The sequence below is a fragment of the Zootoca vivipara genome, chromosome 1 (assembly GCF_963506605.1).
Source record: "Zootoca vivipara chromosome 1, rZooViv1.1, whole genome shotgun sequence".
In the NCBI taxonomy this organism is placed as follows: Eukaryota; Metazoa; Chordata; class Lepidosauria; order Squamata; family Lacertidae; genus Zootoca; species Zootoca vivipara.
The window spans coordinates 28,645,602-28,670,395 of record NC_083276.1 but is presented as its reverse complement, the minus strand read 5'-3'; the positions used below and the strand labels follow the sequence as shown (position 1 = coordinate 28,670,395).

At 42.8% G+C, this 24,794-nt stretch overlaps 2 protein-coding genes across 2 annotated transcripts in view; both read right to left on the bottom strand.

The window, feature by feature from the left end:
* Positions 1-808: 808 nt before the first annotated feature.
* NOXRED1 (NADP dependent oxidoreductase domain containing 1) lies at positions 809-11,207 on the bottom strand. Its single transcript, XM_035108023.2, has 6 exons — positions 7,738-11,207; positions 7,076-7,224; positions 5,887-6,067; positions 4,562-4,716; positions 3,009-3,234; positions 809-1,455 (listed from the first exon to the last, which is right to left on the bottom strand). The coding sequence occupies exons 1-6, from the start codon at positions 8,019-8,021 to the stop codon at positions 1,176-1,178; spliced, it is 1,275 nt and encodes a 424-aa protein (XP_034963914.2). The 5' UTR covers positions 8,022-11,207; the 3' UTR covers positions 809-1,175.
* Positions 11,208-11,320: 113 nt separating this feature from the next.
* Positions 11,321-24,794, bottom strand: part of VIPAS39 (VPS33B interacting protein, apical-basolateral polarity regulator, spe-39 homolog) — a 21,010-nt gene continuing 7,536 nt past the window's right edge. The window contains exons 7-20 of the mRNA XM_035107997.2: positions 24,131-24,187; positions 22,811-22,903; positions 21,760-21,793; positions 20,788-20,890; positions 20,376-20,403; positions 19,910-19,983; positions 19,164-19,239; positions 18,011-18,145; positions 17,207-17,248; positions 16,782-16,871; positions 16,141-16,227; positions 15,598-15,687; positions 14,370-14,474; positions 11,321-12,084 (exon numbers count right to left, since the gene is read on the bottom strand). Of these exons, the coding sequence (XP_034963888.1) occupies positions 12,064-12,084; positions 14,370-14,474; positions 15,598-15,687; positions 16,141-16,227; positions 16,782-16,871; positions 17,207-17,248; positions 18,011-18,145; positions 19,164-19,239; positions 19,910-19,983; positions 20,376-20,403; positions 20,788-20,890; positions 21,760-21,793; positions 22,811-22,903; positions 24,131-24,187 (1,035 nt within the window). The 3' untranslated portion in view covers positions 11,321-12,063. The remainder of the gene's footprint in view (positions 12,085-14,369; positions 14,475-15,597; positions 15,688-16,140; positions 16,228-16,781; positions 16,872-17,206; positions 17,249-18,010; positions 18,146-19,163; positions 19,240-19,909; positions 19,984-20,375; positions 20,404-20,787; positions 20,891-21,759; positions 21,794-22,810; positions 22,904-24,130; positions 24,188-24,794) is intronic.

Genomic DNA, 24,794 nt, shown 5'->3' with positions numbered 1-24,794 from the left:
GACCAGTTCCAGTCCGGTTGGCAGCTAAAGGTTCTGAACTCTCTCCAGAATATGGGCCTTGCCCCCCAAGCCCTCCTAAGGATGGACCTAAGGCAAGCTAAAGCAACAGTCAGACAACGAATCATTGACATTGAAAGACAACAGGACTGCTCAAGATGCCCTGAATACAGAACTGGAGAAATCGAGAGATATATAGCCGCCCCGGCACCTTACCTCTCCTTTCTCCTGTCAAAAAACACAAGAAGGGCTTTTACACTTGCCAGAAGCGCGGCATTGCCCACGCCTGTGCTGGAGGGGCTTTACAAAAAAATCCCATACGCCCAAAGACTCTGCGTATGCCCACTGGGGGAAGTAGGAAGCCCTGAGCATCTGTTCTTCAGATGCCCCCTATATGAAGAAGCTCGAAGGGAGATCCTGGACCCCATACTGGTGAGCTTAGCAAGCCTCCCAGAAAAGCAATTATACAACCTGCTCTTGCTAGGCAAAGACCTGAAAACAACCAGGGCGGTCGCCAGATTCTGTGCCCAAATATGCAGACTCAGACTTTCTTCCCAGCCCGTCTGATTTTTTTCCTCAATGGCACCCTGAGCGAGCTAGGCTCAGCTTTCTGCAGCCACTATTTTAAGGGTTAAACTTTTAGCACTGTTATATAATTAATAATTTTCTTTTAAATTTTGTTCAAAGCAACTTTTATACGTTATGCTCCCGGAAACTGTTTTTCAAAGGGATTCGTTTTATTTTTATTTTATTCTTATTTTATTTTACTTCTAAGAGCTGGTCCTCGACCGTAATAATAAATGAATACATGAGAGGTTAAAGAACAAATGGCTTAATAATTATATTAGTGTTTCCTCTCACTTTATTTTACCATACCATAGCATAGATTAGTATGATAGGATCTAAACATTTTAAAAACATGTCATTCCTGAGTTTCAGTTTGTAGTAATTCTTCCCTGCTTAGCCTCTGTTACAAACTTTCCTTTGCTAAATATCACCCCCACATCCCCACACCCCCACAATTATATATATTTTCATCACAAATCACTATTTGGATTCCTGAAATGTATGTGGTTAGAAAGGGTAGTAGTTACTTAATATTTACATAGTTTTTAGTACTAATATTAAAAGCAATACCTTTCCTACTTCTTCCTGATTGGAATCACACCATAGTTAATTTATGTCTCTTCAGAATCAGAACTAGATCCCTCTTCTACTTTGCTTATGAAGGTCCCATCTATGCCATGAATCAAAGTCTTGGTGGGGTTCAGTAGCACAGCTGAAAGAGATGTCTTCTTAGAGACAGCGCTCACGGAGTCTTCAATGTTTGTGGATAATACGGCAATCAAGTTACGATATAATAAAGCAACTTTCTGGAAAGATGTAGTTGATTCAAGAAACTGGCTAAAAGGTGAGTCCCTTTGCTGTACAGCTGTCAGGTCAAACAATGGGAAAGTACTAGGGGAACAGAAAACATTTATATATAGGTCATTGAACACATATTCAAAACCAAATTCTTGTGGGAGTGGTGCATCCAAAATGCTATGGAAAGAGTTAATGTAGTATAGAATTCTATGATGTTACCACAGTAGGCGGGTTTTTTCCAGTTAGGTCTGTTATCAACTGTAGAGAGTGAGAGTGAGTTTCACAGTGAGAGCAGTTGTTGTTTTATGCTGCTATGTGCCTCGGAATGTAAGTGTCTACATATTTAGCCAGTCTCGTATATTCATGTAAATGTGTTTTAACATACCAAGTAAAGTAATGTGTTATGTTTAAACTCTAAACAGACAACCGTGCACAGTCTTTTCCAGGAGGGAAAAAGAGAATGATATTTTATAAAGGGTCAAATGACCCAGGGCAACTTCCAAACATATAAATGCCACCGTTCTATCCTTATAATTTTGTTGTTATAGAGGTCTTGCAGATAAAAATGGGAAGATTTAATATTTAACTTACTAGCCACTTTTTCTTTCTATGCAAGGGCTGCTAAGAGAAAACAAGACAAAAGAGCAAAGAACAGAATGTACTCACAGCTGGGAAGCTGCCTTCTCTTGGTCAGTCCACAACAGAGATGGCATTAAATGCATTTGATGGGTTGTATTCAACATAGCGCTAAGGTGAACATTCCATCAACATGAGGATTTCTCCCTGTGCAACAAAACATTACCCCCCCCCTTTCTCCATGCATCCCCTAAATCTGTGCTGGGGTTTTTCCCAACCCTCACGAGCAGATGCATGGGGCATGTGCAGAGAGAGGAAAGGAAATCCTATTGCACTAGTACAAATATTTAGTTGAATGTCACCTTAATGTTCCTTCCCTTTTAGCAATAACAGTCAATAGAAGTAAAATAAAAAAATTCCTTCAGTAGCACCTTAAAGACCAACTAAGTTTTTATTTTGGTATGAGCTTTCGTGTGCATGCACACTTCTTAAAGCTTACCTCTTTAAGTCTGGATGGGGATTTTCAGCAGAACTGAAGCATGGGGAAAGCACACCAGAGCCCCATGCCAGTGCTGTATATACTTAGTGGCCATGGCAATGGTATAGCAACCCCCACACAATCAGGACTATACACAGGATGCATCACTTTTCAATGTTAGGAACTCACTACCACGTGGAAACATTTCCAACAACTTCCACGCAACTGCCTAACTTTAGGTTTAACCCTGTCTCAAGCAGACACTAACCCCAGATGTTAAACTAACCAGTTATATAAACTCTATGTCTTCTGGAAGTTTAAAGTGAGTAGGGTTTGGAGAACAAGAAAATGGGGGGGTTGGGTCATCAGGATAAAGAACATAGGGTTCTTTTACTTGGAAAGCATGTTTCTAATAGAAGACGGGAGTGCCTGGCGTGCTCTGGTCCATGGGGTCACAAAGAGTCGGACATGACTAAACGACTAAACAACAACATGTTTCTATTTCAGTATCGTGCATAGATGAAGCTCCATCCACTTTTTAAAATGCTCAGTAGGTCGAGAGTAAATACTATTTCCAGTTTGTCACACTTACTCATTATATTGCAGGGTGGAAGCGAAGGCTTGGTTGATGAAGTTTTCACAAACTAGCTCTGGCGATTCCGGTCTATTATCTAAGGAGGTGGTACTAGCTTTTACAGGAAAACATGCCTCATTGAGGAAGACCAAGGCTCTCATGTAGGGTACAGACTGCCATGTGCAGCTATTTAGAGCTGCGTAGAAAACGGCTGCCAGCCACTTTGTATTGACAACAATTTCCGCTGTAAGATAACAGAAATGTTATATTAGACATATTTAGTTCACCATACTGCTAGGCCAGGCCTGCACAACATGATGCAGCCCTTAAGCCAACCTTTCCTTTCAATTTGTGACCCTTCTCCCTGGTGAGGGATTGCCATTGTCTGAGGCCCTTTCCCCCTCCTTTTTGGGGAAAACATATAAGGCCCGCACAAGCAGGATCCTGAATGGGAATTGGGCTGAGAGAATACCTGCATCTCTCCTCCTGTCTGTGGATGCAGACTCTGACCTGACATGCAGCTAAATGAGTCAAGAATAAAATGGTTGACTTCTGAGGCAGCTACTAACTTCAGGATTACAGGTGGATGAATCACATTTTTTAAAATCTTCTGTAGAAACAAGTCCTTGTACACAGAAAACTAGCACAGCAAGGAGCTCAGTTGCCTTTTGCAAATATGCTACTTCTTTATTTATTGGAAGCTTTAAAAATAATAATAATGGGGGAAGCATGAACAAAAATAATCTCTCTCACTTCCAGCCCACTCTACTATCTCATTCTGCTGCATGTGTGGATTGAGTCTCAGAGGTAGGTATATGATGCTGGTGCCACTTTTTTCCAAGCTGATGGCAGCCAGCTACTGTATAATGGATGGTGCACCTGCATCTAAGACTCCATTTCTGGGCTGGAGAGAAAAATAATATCAGGAAAAATAAACACAGTAAATGGACAAAAACACAAAGATTCACAATTTTTTAGGGGTATGCGTATCCCCAGAAAAAAAAGCACTGAGAAGGGGTAATTGACCAATGCAGGGGCAGAGGACAGACCTCCGGTGGTAGAGAGCAAGAGAAAAGAAAGCTGTGGAATTGGGGGGGTGGGGGTGGAGTGGAAACCTTAACAGAAATGGGTTTCAAACTTCCAAGACTAAGAAAGAAAATGGTTAAAACTGTAGCAAAAATGAACTTTGCTTTCAGCAGCAGGTGGGCTGAACAAAATATTCAGATACAAACGTTAAGTATTGGAAATGCTCAGATATAATCACTCATTTGCCACATATAGCGGGGGAGGGGGGTGTCAGAAGGCCTCCTATGTTTTTGGAGGATGGTTTATTTTGTGCATCTTGATCCAGGACATGGCAAATAAACCTATTTCACCTCCTCCCTGCATACAGATACAAAAGCTGGGCTTTGATTAGAAGAGGTGAACATTAAATCAACCAGATGACAATAACCAAGCTCTCTTCCTGCTTGGCAGGGGGTTGGACTGGATGGCCCTTGTGGTCTCTTCCAACTCTATGATTCTATGATTCTTCATACAGACTGCAAAGTGAAGAAATATAGTTCACCTACCATTAGGGTTACAGGGACATGTGGCTTGGATAACAGCTGGGTCTTTGAGGGCTTCCACAACTGTCCTGCTGGCCTCCCACATCTGAAAAAGCCCACTCTCCACAAACTTGTACTGTGGCCTCAATATGTTATTGGAAGAAAGAAGTTGTTTCAGCCTAAAAGCAAATAAGAGCAGAGGTAATCAGATGGAGTTTGGTCTGAGAGGCAAGCAGGCAGAAGAAGAATGATAAATAGATGTGGAAAACACTCATGCTACCAAATCCTGTAAGCTTCCCAGACACAGTCATTTGCTGCTCATACACTGAGCAAAATACAACTTCATATATTTCTGTTCTGTGCACATGGAATCCTGGCTGGATCTAGAAACATAAAAAAGCATTACAGGAAATGGTGTTCTAAAGCTCATAATGGAAAATCACATTGACAAAGGCTCAGACCCTACAGCACCATCTGGTGTCGCATGTTTAACGATATAATTGCCTGAATGTAGCTGAGTCCCCTATTACATGCCTTCAAAATGCATTCATAAGTGGTTTACAAGTCTAAAAATCAGTTGCACAAGCATTAAAATATAAATGATTAAAATTCACAATAAAAAATCCCATTAAAACACTGAAACATAAACTCATCATTAAAATATACAAGAAAGCAATCCCATTAAAACAACACAGTGATTAAATGTTCGGTGGAAGATATAGGTGGATCCTGGTACTATGAAAATGATACGTTTGCAATCACCATTCCTGACATCCTTAACAAAACTCACAATACAGGCCAGAATGGTCATTCTGTAATGTGTCAATCTCTGAGCAATGCGAGGTTTTAGGACTTCAGGCCTGCCCTGCTAAAGTTACATTGGGAAAAACTTCAAACATGGCTTTCCTTATAACCCAGAATGTACATGTTTTGCATCTAATGGCACAGACTAAACATTGTCACACACCTAATTCTAATACCACCTGTGCAATCTTGGGGGAAATGTGCATAGGATTGCAGTCCCAAGCTATAATCTGATGCGCAGTTAGTTGGGAGAGTTTCCTTGAGAACTGAATGGGATTTGCTTCTGAATAAATATGCATAGATTTGCACTGCTAGTCTCAGAATTCTAAAATATAATGAGAGCAAAATCCTTAGATCTACGGTAGTTCCCAAGTAAAGCAGATAGTACTAGGAAGGGTCACCTTGAATAGGTAAGGTTCACCACAACTTTGACACCATCAATTCCTTAACTCAGAGGAAATAGTTACTTGTTTCTTTTCAGTTGTGTTACACAATTGGATGACATCTTCAAATTAAGGTAGCTCTGATGTCATAATGCACAATACCTGGGCAGAGGGATAGCTGTGACCAGGCTGTAGACAATGCAACATTTTGTAAGTGCATCCTGGATTTCTGCACAAATGTGTGGAAGGTGAGACGGAAGACAGCAGAGAAATACAGCATGTGCCCAGCCCACCAGCTTCCTGTTGTCATAAAAGCAGGTAACTCCCAGTGTCTCAAATTCTCCTATAAAAGACAATGGAGAGGAAGAATGATCTCTTGCTTCCACACAATAATGGCCACCTATTTAATACCTGAGGTTGCAACCCCATGCACTTTCAGCTAAGATCTCACCCAAGCACAGAGGGATTTGTTTCTGAGTAAACCTAATCAGGACTGCACTGCAAGGTTGTGTGATCCTATAAACCCAGAGACAACTCACTTGGCTCAAATGTGAAGCATACACCGTTCCAATCATCTGAAGTGGGTACGAAACAGAATGCTGATTATTCTATCCTCCTTTTCTCTGCCATGAGAAGCCAGTTTCAGTAAAAAGCTTCTTCCACCACCACTCCCAGAAGATGTGCAGCCTCTGCTTCCAGGGGAGGAGTATAGCATAGTTACAGAGAAGCACTCAGAACATCTCTAGGCAGGCCCTAATAGCACATAGAGAGTGTACTTATGAGGATGTTTTCCATCTGTCTTAATGTAAGAGGGCATTGGGGTGGAGTCAATGTCTGTAATTTCCTTTTGAATACATTAACATGAAAGAAAGTGGTCCACAACAGTGATGCGAGATGACTTCATTATAGCCAAGTCCTCTCGTCTGATGACACTTTGAGAACTTTGCATAATGACCACAGATAGCTGTCATACACCACAGGTCTTCTGGGCTATGGAGGACTGAAGCCTCTGTCCCAGAAACAAATGCAAAAGAATAATCACCTGGCACTATTTCAAAAACACTGATTTAAAGTTTATAATTCGAAAATAGCCAAACCTCAGGAACTGGCCACCTTTCAAAAACTATAAAAAGACTTTTAATATTCCTCCTCTTTATCTTCAGGGATGATTATCGGAAAGGATTTCATTGTTCTAAGCTTCCCTCTATCTAGTTATTTCCTGTGTGTTTACCATTCATTTGGAATAAAGACTTCCACCTAGATCTCCACCTGGATCTCTAGGCAGAAGTGTACCTAAATTTTGCAATTACTAACTTGATTACTGAATGTCTGTCAAGCACCTGAGTCTTACCCAGAGTTTCTGGACGCCTTGTAGATATGTGGATGTTCTTTCCTGACATGCCACCCAGATGCAACATTGTCCTTGCCAGTTGTTTCCCAATATGGCCTCCACCAATAATCCCAAGCTTCAGGCCTTGGCTGTCACCCTCTCTTTTCTGCCTGAGGAAGAACATAAATGGCAGTGTCATTCATTCATTTTATTTTGTACCGTATGCTGCTTTTACACGCACAAAAATCATGCTACAAGTGGCCCGCATCTCACAAACAATTTCATAATAACATAGCAAAACAACACAACAGCAAATATAATAGCGTATGAAAAATGTCAGTACTATAAACACAATGAGATTACACAAGCAACTTCCAGCACCCAATGGCAAAAATAAAAAGCAACTCTACAACTCTAGGATTCTATGTGATTTTCATCCCTCTTTAATGTCTTGCATCATGGACAGATCAATAAACTCAAACTCTGTTGAAACAGAACAGGAGGAGGAAAGCTGCCCAAGTCAGAATGAAGTCGTAAGATAAAAGTGTGTGGGGTCCCTTTATGCTTTGCCCCTGTAGACCACAGACTGAGAAAAGGGGAAGAAAGTGGTGTTCCATTAATATAATGCAGCTTTAATCCACTGTAGGAAATCTTACAGGAACAAATTTTGTTCCTTGCTTTACCTGGTGGCTTGGAGCAGTCTGCAGAATAAGAATGCGTGGGCACAGGCAGTCACTGTCAGTCCTTTGGCACGGCATCTTAGGCTCATCAGGGGCTCATGTATCCCTGCTCCGTACTCTGGCTGAAAGGTCTTCAGGTTCACCATAATATCATCCATCTTGAGCTTGAACAGAAACCTTCTGTGGTGAGTGGCAGCTGCAATAGTGGCAGAATGGCCATCCATTTCCAACTGCTCTGTGGTGACCACCCTTTCAAGGGTGAAATCAACTATTGTGCATGTGGCCATTCTTGTGTGCCACCCAGAGCCTCGGGTACTTTTGCCTTTAGTCAACTGCACAGGGAAGTGGCACAGAACGAGAAACAAACTTCTCTGCCACAAACGTTGTGCTTCCAAAGAAATAATAATAATAATAATAATAATAATAATAATAATAATTTATTATGTATACCCCGCCCATCTGGCTGGGTTTCCCCAGCCACTCTGGGCGGCTTCCAACAGAAAAATAAAACACAGTAATCTATTAAACATTAAAAGCCTCCCTGAACAGGGCTGCCTTCAGATGTCTTCTAAAAGTCTGGTAGTTGTTTTCCTCTTTGACATCTGTTGGGAGGGCGTTCCACAGGGCACGCGCCACCACCGAGAAGGCCCTCTGCCTAGTTCCCTGCAACTTGGCATCTCGCAATGAGGGAACCGCCAGAAGGCCCTCGGTGCTGGACCTCAGTGTCCGGGCAGAAGAAATGGGGAAGACCTCCAGACATTACCTCTGTGGCTATTTGCACAGCTCTTGGGAATGAATGGAGTGGGTGTCCCTCGTCCTTCAGCCCATGCTCAGTTCAAAATATAGCCTTTAAAAAAAAGAAAAGAAACTAGATACTGACCAAAGTCATCAATTTGCCACCAAGAGGATAGTAATATTTAAATGTAAGGACCTATCTTGACTTGTTGAACCATTGATGGCCATGAGAAGCAAAGTTGCCTTTGCCTGGCACAAGAAAGGGGGAAAGGAGTAAAGACCCTCACCCAATTACCAGCTTTCACATCCGCTGAAAGAAACAGGCAGCTGCAGTGCACAGCACCTCATCCTTTTTCACTCCAAAAGCTTCTGGGTCCTGCTCATCAACTGCCATGCTAGCTGCAGCCACAATCACAATTCAAACACAACCACCGTTGTCATGGCAAATGCCTGGTAACTGAACCTTGTTTCTAGAACCCTTTTTTGCATGTGATGACTTCATAGTTGCTGCCTTTAAAGGGGACAGCAAACCATTTCCCTCCCTACAGGGAATCTGAGCAACTGCCTTTAAAAGGTACAGACTAGTTTGAACTGTCTTATATGAACTCTCCAGAGTTTTAGACATCTCTGTTCGAATCTGCTTTGCTACCTTGTGTTGAAAATCATTATTTAGTGTATGAACAAATTGAGTGTATCTGGGTCAAAATTAAGGGAGAGAAAAATAAGAGTGATCTCATTGTGGGAGTTTACTATAGATCCCCAAGCCAAACTGAGGACACAGATGATGCCTTCCTGGAACAGATGACCAAGCATTCAAAAGGAAGTGAGATAGTAGTAATGGGGGATTTCAACTATTCCTGATATTTGTTGGATGTCAAATTCAGCCAAGAGCATAAGGTCGAACAGATTCCTCACTGGCCTTGCAGGCAATTTCATTGTCCAGAAAGTGGGAGAAGCAACAAGAGGATCAGTCATTTTAGATCTGGTCCTAACCAATAGTGATGACCTGGTTAGTGGGGTAGAAGTGGCAGGATCATTAGGTGGGAGTGATCATGCTCTTCTGGAGTTTATTATTCAGCGGAAAGGAGCAACCAAGCATACTAAGACTCAAATCCTAGACTTTAAGAAAGCCGACTTCAGAAAACTTAGGGAAACGCTGGGTGAGATCCCATGGACATAAATACTAAAAGGGAAGGGAGTTCATGATGGTTGGGAGTTTGTTAAAAGGGAGATATTAAAAGCACAACTTCAGGCAATACCAATGAGATGGAAACATGGAAGGTGCCTAAAGAAGCTAGGGTGGCTATCTAAAGAACTTTTAACTGAGTTAAGATTTAAAAGGGATATGTACAAAAAATGGAAAAAGGGGGAAATCACCAGAGAGGAATTCAAACATATACGGTAGTCAGCACGTGTAGAGACAAAGTCAGAAAAGCTAAAGCACAGAATGAACTCAGGCTTGCTAGAGAGGTTAAAAGCAACAAAAAGGGCTTTTATGGGTATGTCCATAGCAAAAGGAAGAACAAGGAAACAATGGGGTCACTTAGAGAAGATGGTGAAATGAGAACAGGGGACAGAGAAAGGGCAGAACTCCTCAATACCTTCTTTGCCTCAGTCTTCTCCAAAAAAGAAAACAATGCCCAACCTGAAGAATATGGAGCAGATGATTCAGCAGGGGAAACACAGCCCAGAATAAGTAAGGAGGTAGTACAAGAATACTTGGCTAGTTTAGATGTACTCGTCTCCAGGGCCAGATGAACTACATCCAAGAGTATTAAAAGAACTGGCAGAGGTGATTTCAGAACCACTGGCAATAATCTTTGAAAATTCCTGGAGAACAGCAGACTGGAGGAGGGCAACTGTTGTCCCTATGTTCAAAAAGGGGAAAAGAGAGGACCCAAACATTTACCGCCCAGTCGGCATGACATCAATACCAGGAAAGATTCTAGAGCAGATCATTAAGCAAACGGTCTGTGAGCACCTAGAAAGAAACGCGGTGATCACTAAAAGTCAGCATGGGTTCCTGAAAAATAAGTCATGTCAGACTAATCTGATCTCATTTTTTGACAGAATTACAAGCCTGGTAGATGAATGGAACGCTGTGGATGTAGCCTATCTTGATTTCAGCAAGGCCTTTGACAAGGTGCCCCATGATATTCTTGTAAAGAAGCTGGTAAAATGCGGGCTAGACAATGCTACCATTCAGTGGATTTGTAACTGGCTTACTGACCGAACCCAAAGGGTGCTCATCAATGGCTCCTCCTCATCCTGGAGAGTAGTGACTAGTGGGGTGCCACAGGGTTCTGTCTTGGGCCCAGTCTTATTCAACATATTCATCAATGACTTGGATGATGGGCTTGAGGGAATCCTGAGCAAGTTTGCAGATGACACCAAATTGGGAGGGGTGGCTAAGACCCCAGAGGACAGAATCACACTTCAAAATGTGATCCTTGGATGAAGGGCCGTATAGGAATTTAATACATAATAATAATAAAACAACACTCAGATGCTTATAAAGTTGAGGTAATATTAATGTGTTTTAGTATTTAAACTTTTGTATGTTTTGTAGTTGCATTTTTCTTGATTGTTCTGTTTTATATTTGGAAGGGTTTTTTGTTTTGTTTTTTTTAAAAACCACAATTGAGTGGTATATTAATATAAATATAAAAATAAAATAAAAATAAATGTATGTATGTCCTCTCACTGAAGAGTCACAGTGGACACAAATGCTTTAGAATCCCTAGATAATAATTTCCCACTTAACTTATAATCCCTTGAGGGTACAACCCCAAGATACCCCCAGCTGGCTATTCTACTCTTGCAGGATAAGAAAATACATTGCAGTCACACAGAGGGACACAAAGCTTTATTTACAGGAATGGAAAAAATGAAGGAGAAAGAGGGCAGAAGAGAAAGGGATCCAGGCCTGTGGTACATTTTATGGCATAAGTACCAAAGAACAAGTAGTCTTATTAGCCCTTGCTGAGGGAAAATGCAACCATTGTCCAAGAAGCATATTGGCCAGTCTCCAACTAGAATTGATTTTATGTTCTCCTTGGCCTAAAGGCCGTGGTTATTATACAATGATCTGGGGAGAAGAACACGGGTGGGGTTAGATCGCCTTGACGAATCTTTATACAGCCCTTCCTCAGTTAAATAAAAATCCCAATTATATTGAGTTTCAATCCTATCAAAGCAGCCACTGTCCCGCACTTTAGACCTGGATAAAGTGAAAGGACTGGAAACCATTCCTATAAATAACAATTTCACAGGGAGCCATCCTTCCTGAACTCAGATGAACAGTTAGTCTGCAAGAAGTGTTTAGGTGCCAGCTTCTTGATCATATTTACTTTTCTCATTTTTACAATCATGTTCTATTCATCATATGGTAAAGTTGAAAAAGAGTGCTGGATTTCAGCTTTTTAGCTTTGGGTTCTGTTGGCTGAACATCTCCTTTGGGTTCTGTCCCAGGATCCAAAAGCAGAGCCAGCTACAATCTGGGCAGTGGATTAAAACCAATGCAGAGCTATGTTTGGCAGTTTGCCTTCATTGTTCCAGTAAAATCAGGCTTCTTCCATGATGAGTGAGCAGCTCTCAATTCTTCCAACGGATTTGCTGAAAGAGAAACAGAATGAGATACGGCTAGCCGCCCAGAGTGGCTGGGGGAACCCGGCCAGATGGGCGGGGTATAAATAATAAATTATTATTATTATTATTATTATAGTTTCAAATATCATCACACCGCCCGGCTGTCCGGACAACAGCCAGTGAACCTACACCTGTCAAAACAGATGGGGAGAGAGGACTCCATACTCAGTTCATGAGAAAATAATGGGAGTAAAATTATATATTTTAATCTTTTAACCAAAATAGAGATATTAGACTTTACTTTCAGTGAAGCTAAGTGACAATCCGGTAGAAACAGAAGAGCCAAATGAAAGCCAGCAATCTTGGGTTAATGCTTGAAATGGATTAATAAAAAACTCACGTTAGAAGCCCTGTTTCACACAAGCGTATAGGACATATAGGAAAGCAAACAACCAGCAATTAACTTGAACAAATCATCTCCTTTAAGTAGAAGGTAAGTTTTACTGCCATCTATCATTAAAGGGGATTAAGACTTTAAGCTTCCGATTTAGAAGAAGGATTTTGTACATAGAAATCATGTCCTGAATTTTCTTGGTTTCTAGCCTTATACTGTTACAAGTCACTACTACACTGTAAATTGGAAATGAAATTTAATCTGAAAGGTAGAACTGGATTTCTGGACGCAGCAGGGGAAAAGATGCAAGCTAACAGTTGACTCTCAAAAGCAACTGCTCGGCATGATAAAATAACACAGATACTTGGCTTTTGTTTTGTTTTGCCCCCAATATAAAAGTCATACCACTATCTCACAAAAGTCCCCCTTTGAAAAAAAAAAAGTTGGCATGTGGTCTGAGTTTGATGATGTCCACTACTCATGAGAAAATGAAAGGATAAAGCTGTGACAAGAGCCAACAGTAGGATCACTAAACAGTTATCAACTGCTCTTCCCAACATCACTTCTGCTTGCCCTTATTGCTCAACCTCACTTTCTGCAACTAAATCAAAGCTGGAACCTGGAGAAAAATGGAATGAGAGCAAACGGGGGGGGGGGGGCGCACTGCTGAGGGTGCCCCCTAGTGGTGGCTTTCATTTTTGCATGATTGCAAAAATGGAAAGATGGAGTTACTGTATAGTAATAATAATAATAATAATAATAATAATTTATTTATACCCCGCCCATCTGGCTGGGTTTCCCCAGCCACTCTGGGCGGCTTCCAACAGAAAAATAAAATAAAATAATTGATTAAACATTAAAAGCCTTCATATGTCCTCTAAAAGTCTGGTAGTTATTTTTCTTCTTGACATCTGGTGGGAGGGCGTTCCACAGGGCGGATGCCACTACCGAGAAGGCCCTCTACCTGGTTCCCTGTAACTTGGCTTCTCGCAGCAAGGGAACCGCCAGAAGGCCCTCGGCACTGGACCTCAGTGTCCGGGCATAGCGATGGAGGTGGAGACGCTCCTTCAGGTATATTGGACCGAGGCCGTTTAGGCCTTTAAAGGTCAGCACCAACACTTTGAATTGTGCTCGGAAACGTACTGGGAGCCAATGCAGGTCTTTCAAGACCGGTGTTATGTGGTCTCGGCGGCTGCTCCCAGTCACCAGTCTAGCTACCGCATTCTGGATTAATTGTAGTTTCCGGGTGACCTTCTAAGGTAGCCCCACATAGAGCACATTGCAGTAGTCCAAGCGAGAGATAACTAGAGCATGCACCACTCTGGCGAGACAGTCAGCGGGCAGATAGGGTCTCAGCCTGCGTACCAGATGGAGCTGATAAACAGCTGCCCTGGACACAGAATTAACCTGTGCCTCCATGGACAGCTGTGAGTCCAAAATGACTCCCAGGCTGCGCACCTGGTCCTTCAGGGGCACAGTTACCCCATTCAGGACCAGGGAGTGCCCCCAACTTGCCCACCTCCTGTCCCCCACAAACAGTACTTCTGTCTTGTCAGGATTCAACCTCAATCTGTTAGCCGCCATCCAACCTCCAACCGCCTCCAGACACTCACACAGGACCTTCACTGCCTTCACTGGTTCTGATTTGAAAGAGAGGTAGAGTTGGGTATCATCCGCATACTGATGAACACCCAGCCCAAACCCCCTGATGATCTCTCCCAGCGGCTGCATATAGATGTTAAAAAGCATGGGGGAGAGGACAGAACCCTGAGGCACCCTACAAGTGAGCTGCCCCTCTAAAAAAAGCTCAACAACCTTGACCTGCCCCCCTCCCCGGCGGATTCTTGCACCCTGGCACCACTGCATATGCTAAAGACAGCCCTGGAGCAAACTGTGTGAATGAGTTGTTCTTTCTTACCGGGTTGCTGAGGATGCTATCAATCTTCTCCTCTGCTGGAGAACCCCGATCAACTTTACATCTATACGCCATCAACTGGAGACGATCCTTCAAGTCTTTGTAGGTCTAGTTAAACGGCAAAAGCAAAAAGCCAGCTAAGGTACACGGCAGTCCTCTATCTCACAGTGGTCGGGAAAGCAATCAGCTGATCCTCCTCAGAGCATAGTTTGCCTTCTCAGTGCCTGCACTCTGGAACTCCCTCCCAGGAGACACTGACTTTGTCCCATCATTAATGGCATTCCACCATCAAATGAAGGCATTCCTTTAAGAAGTACAACTTTTGAGACTTAGGCATCTTAAGCATTGCTAGAAAATAGTTTTTAACTCTGCTGGAAACTCCTACTAATAGAATTGTGGAACCAAATGGTGTAAATGTCATCTTGAATTAATTGGTATGAGTTGCTACATATCACATATGCTTATGTGCTTTACAGCCTTAGCTTTTGGCATAATTGGGAGAGGGGAGGCTGTTACCCAGGCCCATTGGCTGGCTGCCAGCTATTCTCTTATCCGAGAGATGGATGAGAGTTGGGAACGGGCCTCTAAGGCAGGGGTGAGTTATCTGGACTATTGCTGCCAGCTTATGTAGCTTGCTTTTTGTATAAGTAACACTTAACATATTAAACCCTCATGGATAAAGCCATGGCGCTTGCTACTTCAGCATCTGTTCTGAGGTGCAGCAGCAAGGAAGCCAGCATTGTATTGTTGTATGTGAGTCTTTTGATGTATCTCTCTATAATAAAGCACTAGGACAAATCTCTCAGGTGTTCTGGGCATCTTTCTTTGGAATCCCTGCAACTGGGTCCCTAGGGGTATCAGTAAATCTTTCATGCTGGTCTGTATCTGGATCCTTGGGACAGAGCACTGCCCCAGTGGAGAACCAGTGCTTTCACTTCAACCTTTTTGGAAAAGAAGCAGTTCTTATCCTCTGGGGAAGAAATGTAGCTCAGGGGTAGAGCAGCTGCCTTGTATAAAACAGTTTCAACCCCTGGCATCTCCAGGTAGGGCTGGGAATGTCCTCTGTCTGAAACCCTGGAGAGCTGCTGCCAGTCAGTTTAGACAGCACTGAGATAGATGGACTAATAGTTTCACTCTCTATAAAGGCAGCGTCCTCTGTCCAAGGACAGACTTCCCAGAACAGTTAGGAACAAGAGCCACCTCCTCCCCACCACACACAGCAAGGACTCACATCTATAACAACGTCATGGCACTTGTATTTCACTGCAAGGTTCAATTTGGTCTCAACATCTTCTATCAGGCGCACGTACTCCTGTAAGACCTGCATAAGAAAGACAGGAAGCATCAACAGAGCAGAGCTACCCAAAACTTCTCTTCTCCATCTCCCAAGTTTATCTGTAAACCACATTTCTCTGCACCTGCCTTCCTCCATCAAAAGGAGTTGCTTTTGCTTAAATTTATTCTTGTTTATATTTCTGGATATAAATATATATATATAATGCAAAAGGCACACGGTCAAGCCAGCAACCCCATGCTCCATATGTCAAACAAAAAGAAATTAACTCAAAGATAGATTTGAGCGAGAAAACCATCATGGAGTAGGAAAACCAAGCACAGCCAGAGGGGCTTGTCCCTTCCAACATCTTATGCACAAAAAAAATGAAGATGAATATACTTGTGGCAGACATGAAGAAATTGCAGGGTAGAGTTAGAAGACTCTTAACTACAGAGGCAGGATACTGGTATGCTGAAACAGTGCAAGTCACTCACTCACTTGTACTGGGGCATTGTTCCGCTGCAAGATCTCCACTACCCGATGAAAACCAATAGGAGCTTTCTTTTTAGTGTAGCCTAACCAGTTCTGAAATCACAATACAAAAATCACATTAACATTGGATCTTGTGATAAAAGCAACCCAGAGATTCCAGGATGGGAAATGCAGCAAACAACGTCTTAACAGCAAGCAAAGGATGTTCAAGACAGCTCCTCCTCTGTCTGCATGCCCCTCCTTATACACTCAAATGCAAAAGCATCCTTCCTTTGGCTGAGGATGCTGCTCTTTTCCAATGGAGGTTGACTGCAGAATTTATGAACAGACTCCCACATCCACCACTGTATTCAGTGGGTTATTTCAATCCTCAGTCTGTGCCGGATCCTCAAAGGGAAAGAGTGAAAGAGGCCTGAAACAAGCATCCACTGATGGATGAGATGATCTCTAGTGTATTACAGGAGGGCAGGTATCTTAAAGCAGAGGTGGCAAATATATTGGCAGATCCCAGGTGATTTGTATAGTCCAACAACATCTGGGAGGGTCGCATCCTTGCTTTTGTGTCAAGCAGAATGACTCATTGATACTCATGAGCCAATGAAGGCCCAATATTTGGCCCAAGCTTTGAGGAAACCACCCTGACTCACCTTGGTGGTGAACAAAGCATCCACATCATGCCAAGCCCGGAGCTTGGCACGAGCAGCCAGGGCTGTCAGCACATACTGTTTGTCTGGGATCTAGAAGGCAGAAACTTTGAAATGTTAGAACAGGGATTGATAGCAGGTTGGGTTGCAAGCTCCTGGTTGGGACCAATCAATTCCTAAGGTACAACTCAGCAACCTGATGGAGTGCAGCAATATCTGGAAGGCACAATGCCAAACTGAAGTGCTAAAGGCCAGTGCAATAAACTTTGCTATACTGAGCTGCTGCGGCTAGACTCGGTCATCTGTTGTAGGACTTAATTCCTTCATCCCAAAGCACACCTTTGCCTTATTTCCACTGTGCACATTTCTAACAGCGTTGCCCTCTCCTAGAATGTACAGATATTATACTCAGCAGACAGCTCCCTTACCTTGAAGGTTTTCTTCAAGTTTGCTGGACTACTGAATGTTCCCTGGAAAGAAGAGACATGGCAAGTTTAACAAAGGAGAGGGGATAGTGCTGACCCATCCTAGTTGGTACCTCAACTATTCTGTAATATTCTATTCTATAAATAGCAGGCAATTTATAGAAAACTGGTGATATTCTGATCACCTCTTTCTCACAACCAAGTCTGGGTCTTGCACTCTAAACTCCCTAAAACCTAGTCTCCTTTAGCTCTGCCATAACAAATTGAGAACTGTCTTAAAGTCTATAATGCCAGAAAATTTATTTTCGCATTTTCACATCTAATCCATCTATCCATCTGTTCATCTTTACACACATTTGCAAACAGAAAAAATAACTGTACACTGTACCTTTCCTTTCAGTAAATTATTGTTTTTAAAGCCCAATTCTCACTTAACTTGTTAGCTAACCTCTAGCTAGCCACTCTTTTTATTTTATTTTTATGATGTTCCAAACCTTTAACAACCACTGCATTACTAATGGTGCATTACTTTCTTCCAGTTATAGCTAATATTTATTATAATGTGAACTGGTTGAACCAAGTACGTAAGACAGGAAGGAGTCTCCCATACAGTATCCCTATACCCAGTCCAGCTATTCACTCTCTCGGAAATCCTGCAATATTTGAACAGCATATTGCCAATTTGGAGGCAACAGGCTACTTTGGTTGGCCAGGCCATGTGAGTCAAATCTTGCTCCCCGTTTTCTTCGGCATGGCATGAGGCTTCAGGAACTAATACAGAGGACCCGCCATTTTTGTAACCCTAACCTCAGTCTCCGTGTAGTGATAGAAGCAGGAGTAGAAAAGCGTGGTGACCAGTGGCATGTTTAGGATGGAGGCCTTTCGAGGGTACTTCCGAAATATCTCTGTCTGCCCAGCTGACTCTAAATGCTTGTCATTTGCCTGAGAGAGAAAAAAACACGCTGCATGAAAAACAAGGATAATTACAAGGTAATATAATAGGGCCATGGATGACCAGTTTTAAATCTCAGCTCAAATCATGAGGCATACTGAGGCAGAAATCCTACAAGCATTTACTCAGAAATAAGGCCCACTACAGGTAGTGGGGCTCACTCCCAGGTAAGTGGACACTGGGCTGCACTCTTAGTCCAGCCACTGTCTTTCAGCTCAAGCTACCTCACAGGGTTGTTGTGAAGGAGGGAAAAGGGAAACTTCTTGCATGTCATCCTGAGCACCTTGGAGGAAACGTGGAATGCAAGTAGTAATATTTGTTAAAATTTGTATCCCGCTTTTCCACCAAATGGTGCTTAAGGCAGCTAACGAGAAGATACAAATTAAAACACAAAAATGCAGTGGTAAAGACAGGTAAAACACGACAATAAAATAGATAAACATAGTTAAAACAATTTCATCGAACTGACAACAGCCATACCAGTCACCATTTGCCCAAAGCTTGTCTAAAAATCCTTGCCAGTGGAAGGTTATCAGAAACAGAGCCACTATATGATTTTATCCACTGCATGCTTTTTGTAATCTTTATGTATGCCACTTAGAAACTTTGGTGATTAAGTGGTATAAAAATAGCTGCAATAAAATAAAAATAATTAAAAAGACGGGCTTCCCGTGGCATATTACTTATTCTTAATAACAGTAGGAGTTTCAGGTTGTTTCTTTTAAGCAAGACTAGTAATCTTTACAGCCAAGTCTTATAAACTGGTGCAGGGCTGTAAGTTATCACCATGACCTGAAGGCTAAACAGTCTCTCAGCATCTATCATGATGGCTATGGCAAGGAAGCCATCCTACATCCTAGATGTGACTTGCTTGATTAAGCCAAGCCCCTAGTAATTTCCCCCCCTTTTCAATCCAAGTAGGAAGCTTTGGTATTACAACAAACAGATCAGAGTCAGGAGGGAGAATTCCCAGTCACATGTGCCCAAAGGCGGAGCAAGAGACCTTACCTCGATGATGATCTGCCTCTCCAGAAGCGTATAATGGTCTTGAACATGAGCAGCATCTTCCAATGAAAATGGTAACCTAAATTAGAGAAGAGTTTCTCTTCAGTTTTGGATTTCTCCCTTTATATATAGAAGGTTTGCTGATTTTGTCCATCCTTAGTTCCAACTGGGTGGTTGTGCATGACAATGTTGAAGAGTATATTATGAACTACGTTGGTGGTTATTTTTGGAGCTCCCTTCCCACCCTAAAAATGAGCTGCTTTCCATTTTTTGGCCTACTGGGAAATGCCAGGGATTGGCCCTAAAATCTTCAACAGGGTTGGGGGATCTCTGGCACTCCCAATGTTGCTGGACAACAGCTCCCATCATCCTTGACCACTGGTCCTATTGACTGGGGCTGGTGGAAGTTAAAGAGTCCAACAACAACTGGAAGCCGCAGATTCCACAATCCTACTTTAGTCTGTCCTGGACCTACCACTGTTCAGCTTCACTGGATGATCCTGGGTTCTAGTACTAGGAGAGAGGGAGAAAAATGCCTCTCTATTCATTTCTTCACATCTAACATAATGTTAGGGACTGCTGTCATGTCCCCTCACAATTTTTCTAAATTTTAAAGGTCTTCTTCATTGCTCTTCCCCTTCCTGGTTTGTGGGAACTGTAAGGCCATTCTGCTTACTGGCAATCACCTCACCTCTAGGGCTCAAACTCATTTCATCCTGTAAAAACTAATGTCTGCATAACCTACTTACCCAACGCAACCTTTCAGAAACTCCTTTCGTTTCTCCACGTCCTGGATCATCAGGTGCTCACGGTACTGTGTCAACTGGAGAAGGCAGGAACAGACACACACAGCAGGCTCAAGAAGGGTTGACTTAAACTAGTGGGATGTGCAGAGTAAATATATACTGAATGGATGCAGGGGTGGCCCGTCCCGTTTCGCCAACTGAGGTGCAATGGGGAGGTGTTGCCGCCTCCCTGCAGCTGAAGCCTCGCTTACTGGGGTTATGTGGCTGTGGCTTCTGGCAAGATCCCACCAGAAGCCATTCTGCAACCCTGGCAGCAGCAGGAATGCTTGTGGGGGTGCCACCCCATGGAATTCTGCTACCTGAGGCAGCTGCTTCAGTCTGCTGGGGTCGGGCCTGAGTGGATGTCTCAGGACATCCTTGTTTCCTACAAATAAGAAGTGAGCCAGGGCATGATGGATAGGCTACTCACTGCAACCTCCTCTGTCCTGTCCAGGAACCTGCAGAGGTAAAACAAGCATCAGTCCTGCGAAGCACTAAGGATGGACAAATCTCTCCATTTCAGTTTCTCATTCTTCCCTTCTTAAAATTCAGTTCCCCAGATTTTCACATTAGTTTGTGATTTTTTTTGAGCCCTCATGAAAATTCATCAGCATTTGACTGTGAATTTCTGCTAATAGACAAATTTTCTATATTTGCCCAAAATACGCCCAATATACACATTCTCACAAAACAGCTGCTCTGAATATAATGCATCATTGTATCTTATTTTCACTTATATAAGAGTTTCTATGTACACTTGACTCTAGCATATGCATTTTTATACATTTTACTTGACAGGAAAACTGCCCTGCAAAACAATAATTGCTCCAGTGGGATCTTACCTCAGCAGGTCCAGGAGGAGTTTTTGGTCCCCCGTTTCCTTGAGAAAGTGCATTAAATGACGCAGGGCCACCTGCCGCAGCTCCAGCTCTCTGAACAGGATTTCTGGATGAACAGAGAAGAAGTGCTTGACTGGCCTGGTCAGGAGTGAATCATTCTCATTCACATCAGGTACTACCGTAGCAGGAAGATGGCACAGCACTTTTTTTTATCTTAATAGATTTCATTTCCAATAATGGCTAATGGTCTGGGATGCACACAATTGTCATCATATGGTTTGTCAGCACAGGTGAAAGCCTAAATTGTGGCCATCTTGGATTAGTTAAGTTATTGATTTTGGGCACTGAATCCAAACGTCAGTGCTAATCAGTCACCTGAGGCAGCCTTTTGTCAACTCAGTGGCTGACTTGAATCCCAAATGTCTGTGTCAAGGCACCATTTCCATAGTGAATAAATTGCATTTTCCCACCATCCCAAAGGAAGTGCAGCTCCCTTCTCCACCCGCCACTCCCTCCCAATATGTGAGCTGCAATAATGCTGTCTAGAACAGGTTTCCTCAACCTTGGCCCTCCAGATGTTTTGAGACTACAATTCCCATCATCCTTGACCACTGGTCCTGCTAGCTAGGGATCATGGGAGTTGTAGGTCAAAAACATCTGGAGGGCCGAGGTTGAGGAAGCCTGGTTTAGAATGTGATGCACAAATGGTACTCATCAGATCTCTGTTGCTGAGTGACAACAATCCTCATCCCCCAATCTCTCCATGCTTAGCAAAGTGCAGCTATAGTCAACCTCTGCAGCAAGGCTGTTCCCCTCCCACTCCAAGCAAAGCTTCTAGTTGTTGGCACTAAAATTATGAACACAAATGCTGTGATAAGAAGGCAAAAAAAAGCAGTAATCTTAATGGTCTGGAAAGGCAGCCAATCTGCCCTGGCCCCCTGCCACTGGGCCTAGCCACTTTTCAGGCATGCATACCTTTCTTCAAGGTTCTCTTCAGAAATATTAGGATCTGAAAGAAAATGGACAACAAGGTGCTTATTTTCTGCCACAATCCTGAGGCATAACTGGAAATGGTTGCTTAGGAAGCAGATGGAACAGCTGGAAGTCTCTCTGGTGCTAGCTGTACTTTATACTAATCTGCTTTATATTTAAGTAGTAGGGTAGTTACCTTTGGGGAAATGGAGCACGAGATAGGGGGCAAAGAAAGAAACAACTTCACAAAGACTGACAAACTTACGAATAAAAAAAGGTTTCTAGGCATCTAACAAAGATTTGGCACTTTTAGGAAATGCTACAATATCTCAGGTAGGTTTTTGTGGACGATAGTTAGATGAAGTGAGATTTACTAAAATTCACATTTTATTACAGTCACAGTGCAGTTCATATAATAATCAAATTGTAGAGTAGGAAGGGACCCAGGGGGGTCACCCACTCCTGCAATGCAGGAATTCAAATAGTTAGATTCACAAAAAATGTTTTGATTTGTGGTATCTGCCCAGAACTGGAGAGAAACTGATTTCATATAGATGGTAAAGCCAGTGGCCTACAAAACCCAGGAGAATCAACTAGCCAGGCAGAAAGTCTCAAAGGTGTCAGGGCAATAATCTTTCCCATCTCATTAACCTAACTGGGAGGTCACTTATGGTGGAACCTTGTATATGAAAAAGCACACTTGTATTTTTCTGCTGCGATAGAAACCTAAACATTTACATGGCATCTGGACCTTGGGAAATTTCAGGGAAAATATTCAAAGAGCTTCATAAGGTTCATTTATATCTCATATCCTTGGAGGCAAGGGAAGTTGAGGAAATGCCTTGTCTCCTAAAATGCAACCTAATATTTCCAATGATCAATGAAACCAGTATCTGAAACTCAATTCCAGTTAATTAGAACCAATATATGAAAACTTATTGTAAAACCCCCCACATTCAAATGCAAATGGCCACAGAAACAGAAGTTAATGGGTTCATACTAGGCTGTAGCCATGTATCCCCCATCCTGTTCTGCCCTACGTCACAGCACTTACGGCTGTAATGACATTCCCATCATGCACGGCAACAGCTTCATCCAGTAGCTGCAGCTTGTCTTGTAACGAGTGAAACCTCTCCAGTGAGCAGATCTAGAACGGAATGACAAAAATGGAAGGATTAGAGAGGAACCTGGATTATCTGAGTGGAGATCTGCTTACAGGCAGCAACACAGGTGGCTCATCATAAAACTCCTCAGAAGCGGAGCTGCACTTGGTTAATAATTTGTATGTGTCATTTGTTCTCCATGCAGTTCAGGAGCCAAGACACATCAATGGAAGCCTTTGTTGCCAGAGTGGTAGTCTTGGAACAATTAAAATTATTCTGAGCCACCAAGACAAACAGCTTATCATGTGCTTCTATGTCTATGAATTTGCAATGTGAGCAGTCACACACTGGGATGTAGTTGTTATTGGGGATTTGCACAACAGGAATCCTCTTTCAGAAAAAGCATTTTGGTCATTCTAGCCCAACTGCAGGCCTTAGATCACTCCGCAGTCTTTGTTAGGAACCCACTGTCTAAATCAGGGGTTGTCAATCTGGTCCCTTCTGCCCACTAGCAGGCGTTTCAGGATTCTAGGTGGGCGGTAGGGGGTTCTACGACACAAGATGAATCCTCCTTCCATCAAGCGCTGGTGGGCGGTAAGGAAATTTAACCATCAAGAAAGATGCATTAGTGGGCGGTAGTTATAAAAAGTCTAAATCTACAGTGCTGATAATGAGCTGGAGGTTGCCTTTATAGCCCCATGCGGACTTTCCTTTCTTATACTCCTATTTTCTGATCCTGACCTCTAAGACTAAAATGGAACAAAGAATTCACTTTCTAAAGGTTACAGAAAGGTTTCCTAAACACAGATGTTGTGTGGCATATCAGCTCATCGCCAGTTCTAAAGCAGCCAGGAGCGACTTGTGTATTACCTCTATATTCACCAAAAATATCTTATTTCCCCTTTGATCTACCAACAGAAAGCATCAAGAGCCCAGCACCAGATCTATGGATGCTTTCTCAGGATACCTGCTCCAAAGCTGTCAGTGAAATAACATATTATCTCTTGCCATTTGGGACATGCTTCAATTGCGGAGCAGAGTCTGCTGCCTCTGCTATAATCCCCCCGGCATTCCTAACATTTGCAGGACCTCAACTCCTCCTTTTCAGACAGGGAAATTACAGGGCTGTTCTTTACAGAGAACTCTGAAAAGCCGCCAACAGCCGCATCTCCAGTGTTGACATGCATGAGCAGAAGAAACAATATGCATGGGAGGCACCACCCAAAAATTCAAAGGCTGGCCCTTTCAGAAGCAGGGAAGAATAGTCTCACCTTGCCTCTCTGCAGCCGTCTTACTGTGTCTTTAGGGCTCCAGTCACTGCTGTAATCCTGAAATGTAAGAAAAGCAAACCATGATGCCTTTAACACTCAAAACATTTTGAGAGGCACAGATTCGGACAAACTCCTTCGTCTTATAGGTATGATTGAGATACCCCAACAGTGGGGTGCAAAAAGCAACATTGCTTGCATCCCATCAAATGACTCATAGGAGTCATTTGCAACTAGTATTGGATGCAAAAGCACCCAAGACAGGTCTGGAACACAGCACAATAAAATCAGCCACAGCCTGTGAGGACAGTTTTGTGGGAGGGATGACATATTTAAGATGTTCTGCAAGTAAAGGACTGCAAGCCTGGGGGGGGGGGAGGGTGCATATGGTCTGCCATGCATTAGGATTGGCTTAAAACTGAATGTGTATTGTGCCAGGCTATGCTGCTGGTCACTGACGGTGAAAGAAAGTCAAAGAGCTGCATGGTCCCTGGGTATGGTCTGAAGGCCCCATGAGGCTACCACCTTGCAGAAGCTAAGTAGGTTTGGGTCTGATCAGTGCAGAAACTGCCTGGAAACCACGTGTAAGCCATCCTGGGTTCCAGGCTGGGTGAAAGACAGGATATAAATGTAAAAAAATAAAATAAAGGTTGATGCCCACTATATG

Coding starts and splice junctions, on each gene's coding strand:
- NOXRED1 (XM_035108023.2), bottom strand. CDS start 8,021: ATGGCCACATGCACAATAGTTGATTTCACCCTTGAAAGGGTGGTCACC. Junction 7,225..7,737: donor AGACTGCTCCAAGCCACCAG/GTAAAGCAAGGA, acceptor GTTCTTCCTCAG/GCAGAAAAGAGAGGGTGACA. Junction 6,068..7,075: donor AAGGCGTCCAGAAACTCTGG/GTAAGACTCAGG, acceptor TGTCTTTTATAG/GAGAATTTGAGACACTGGGA.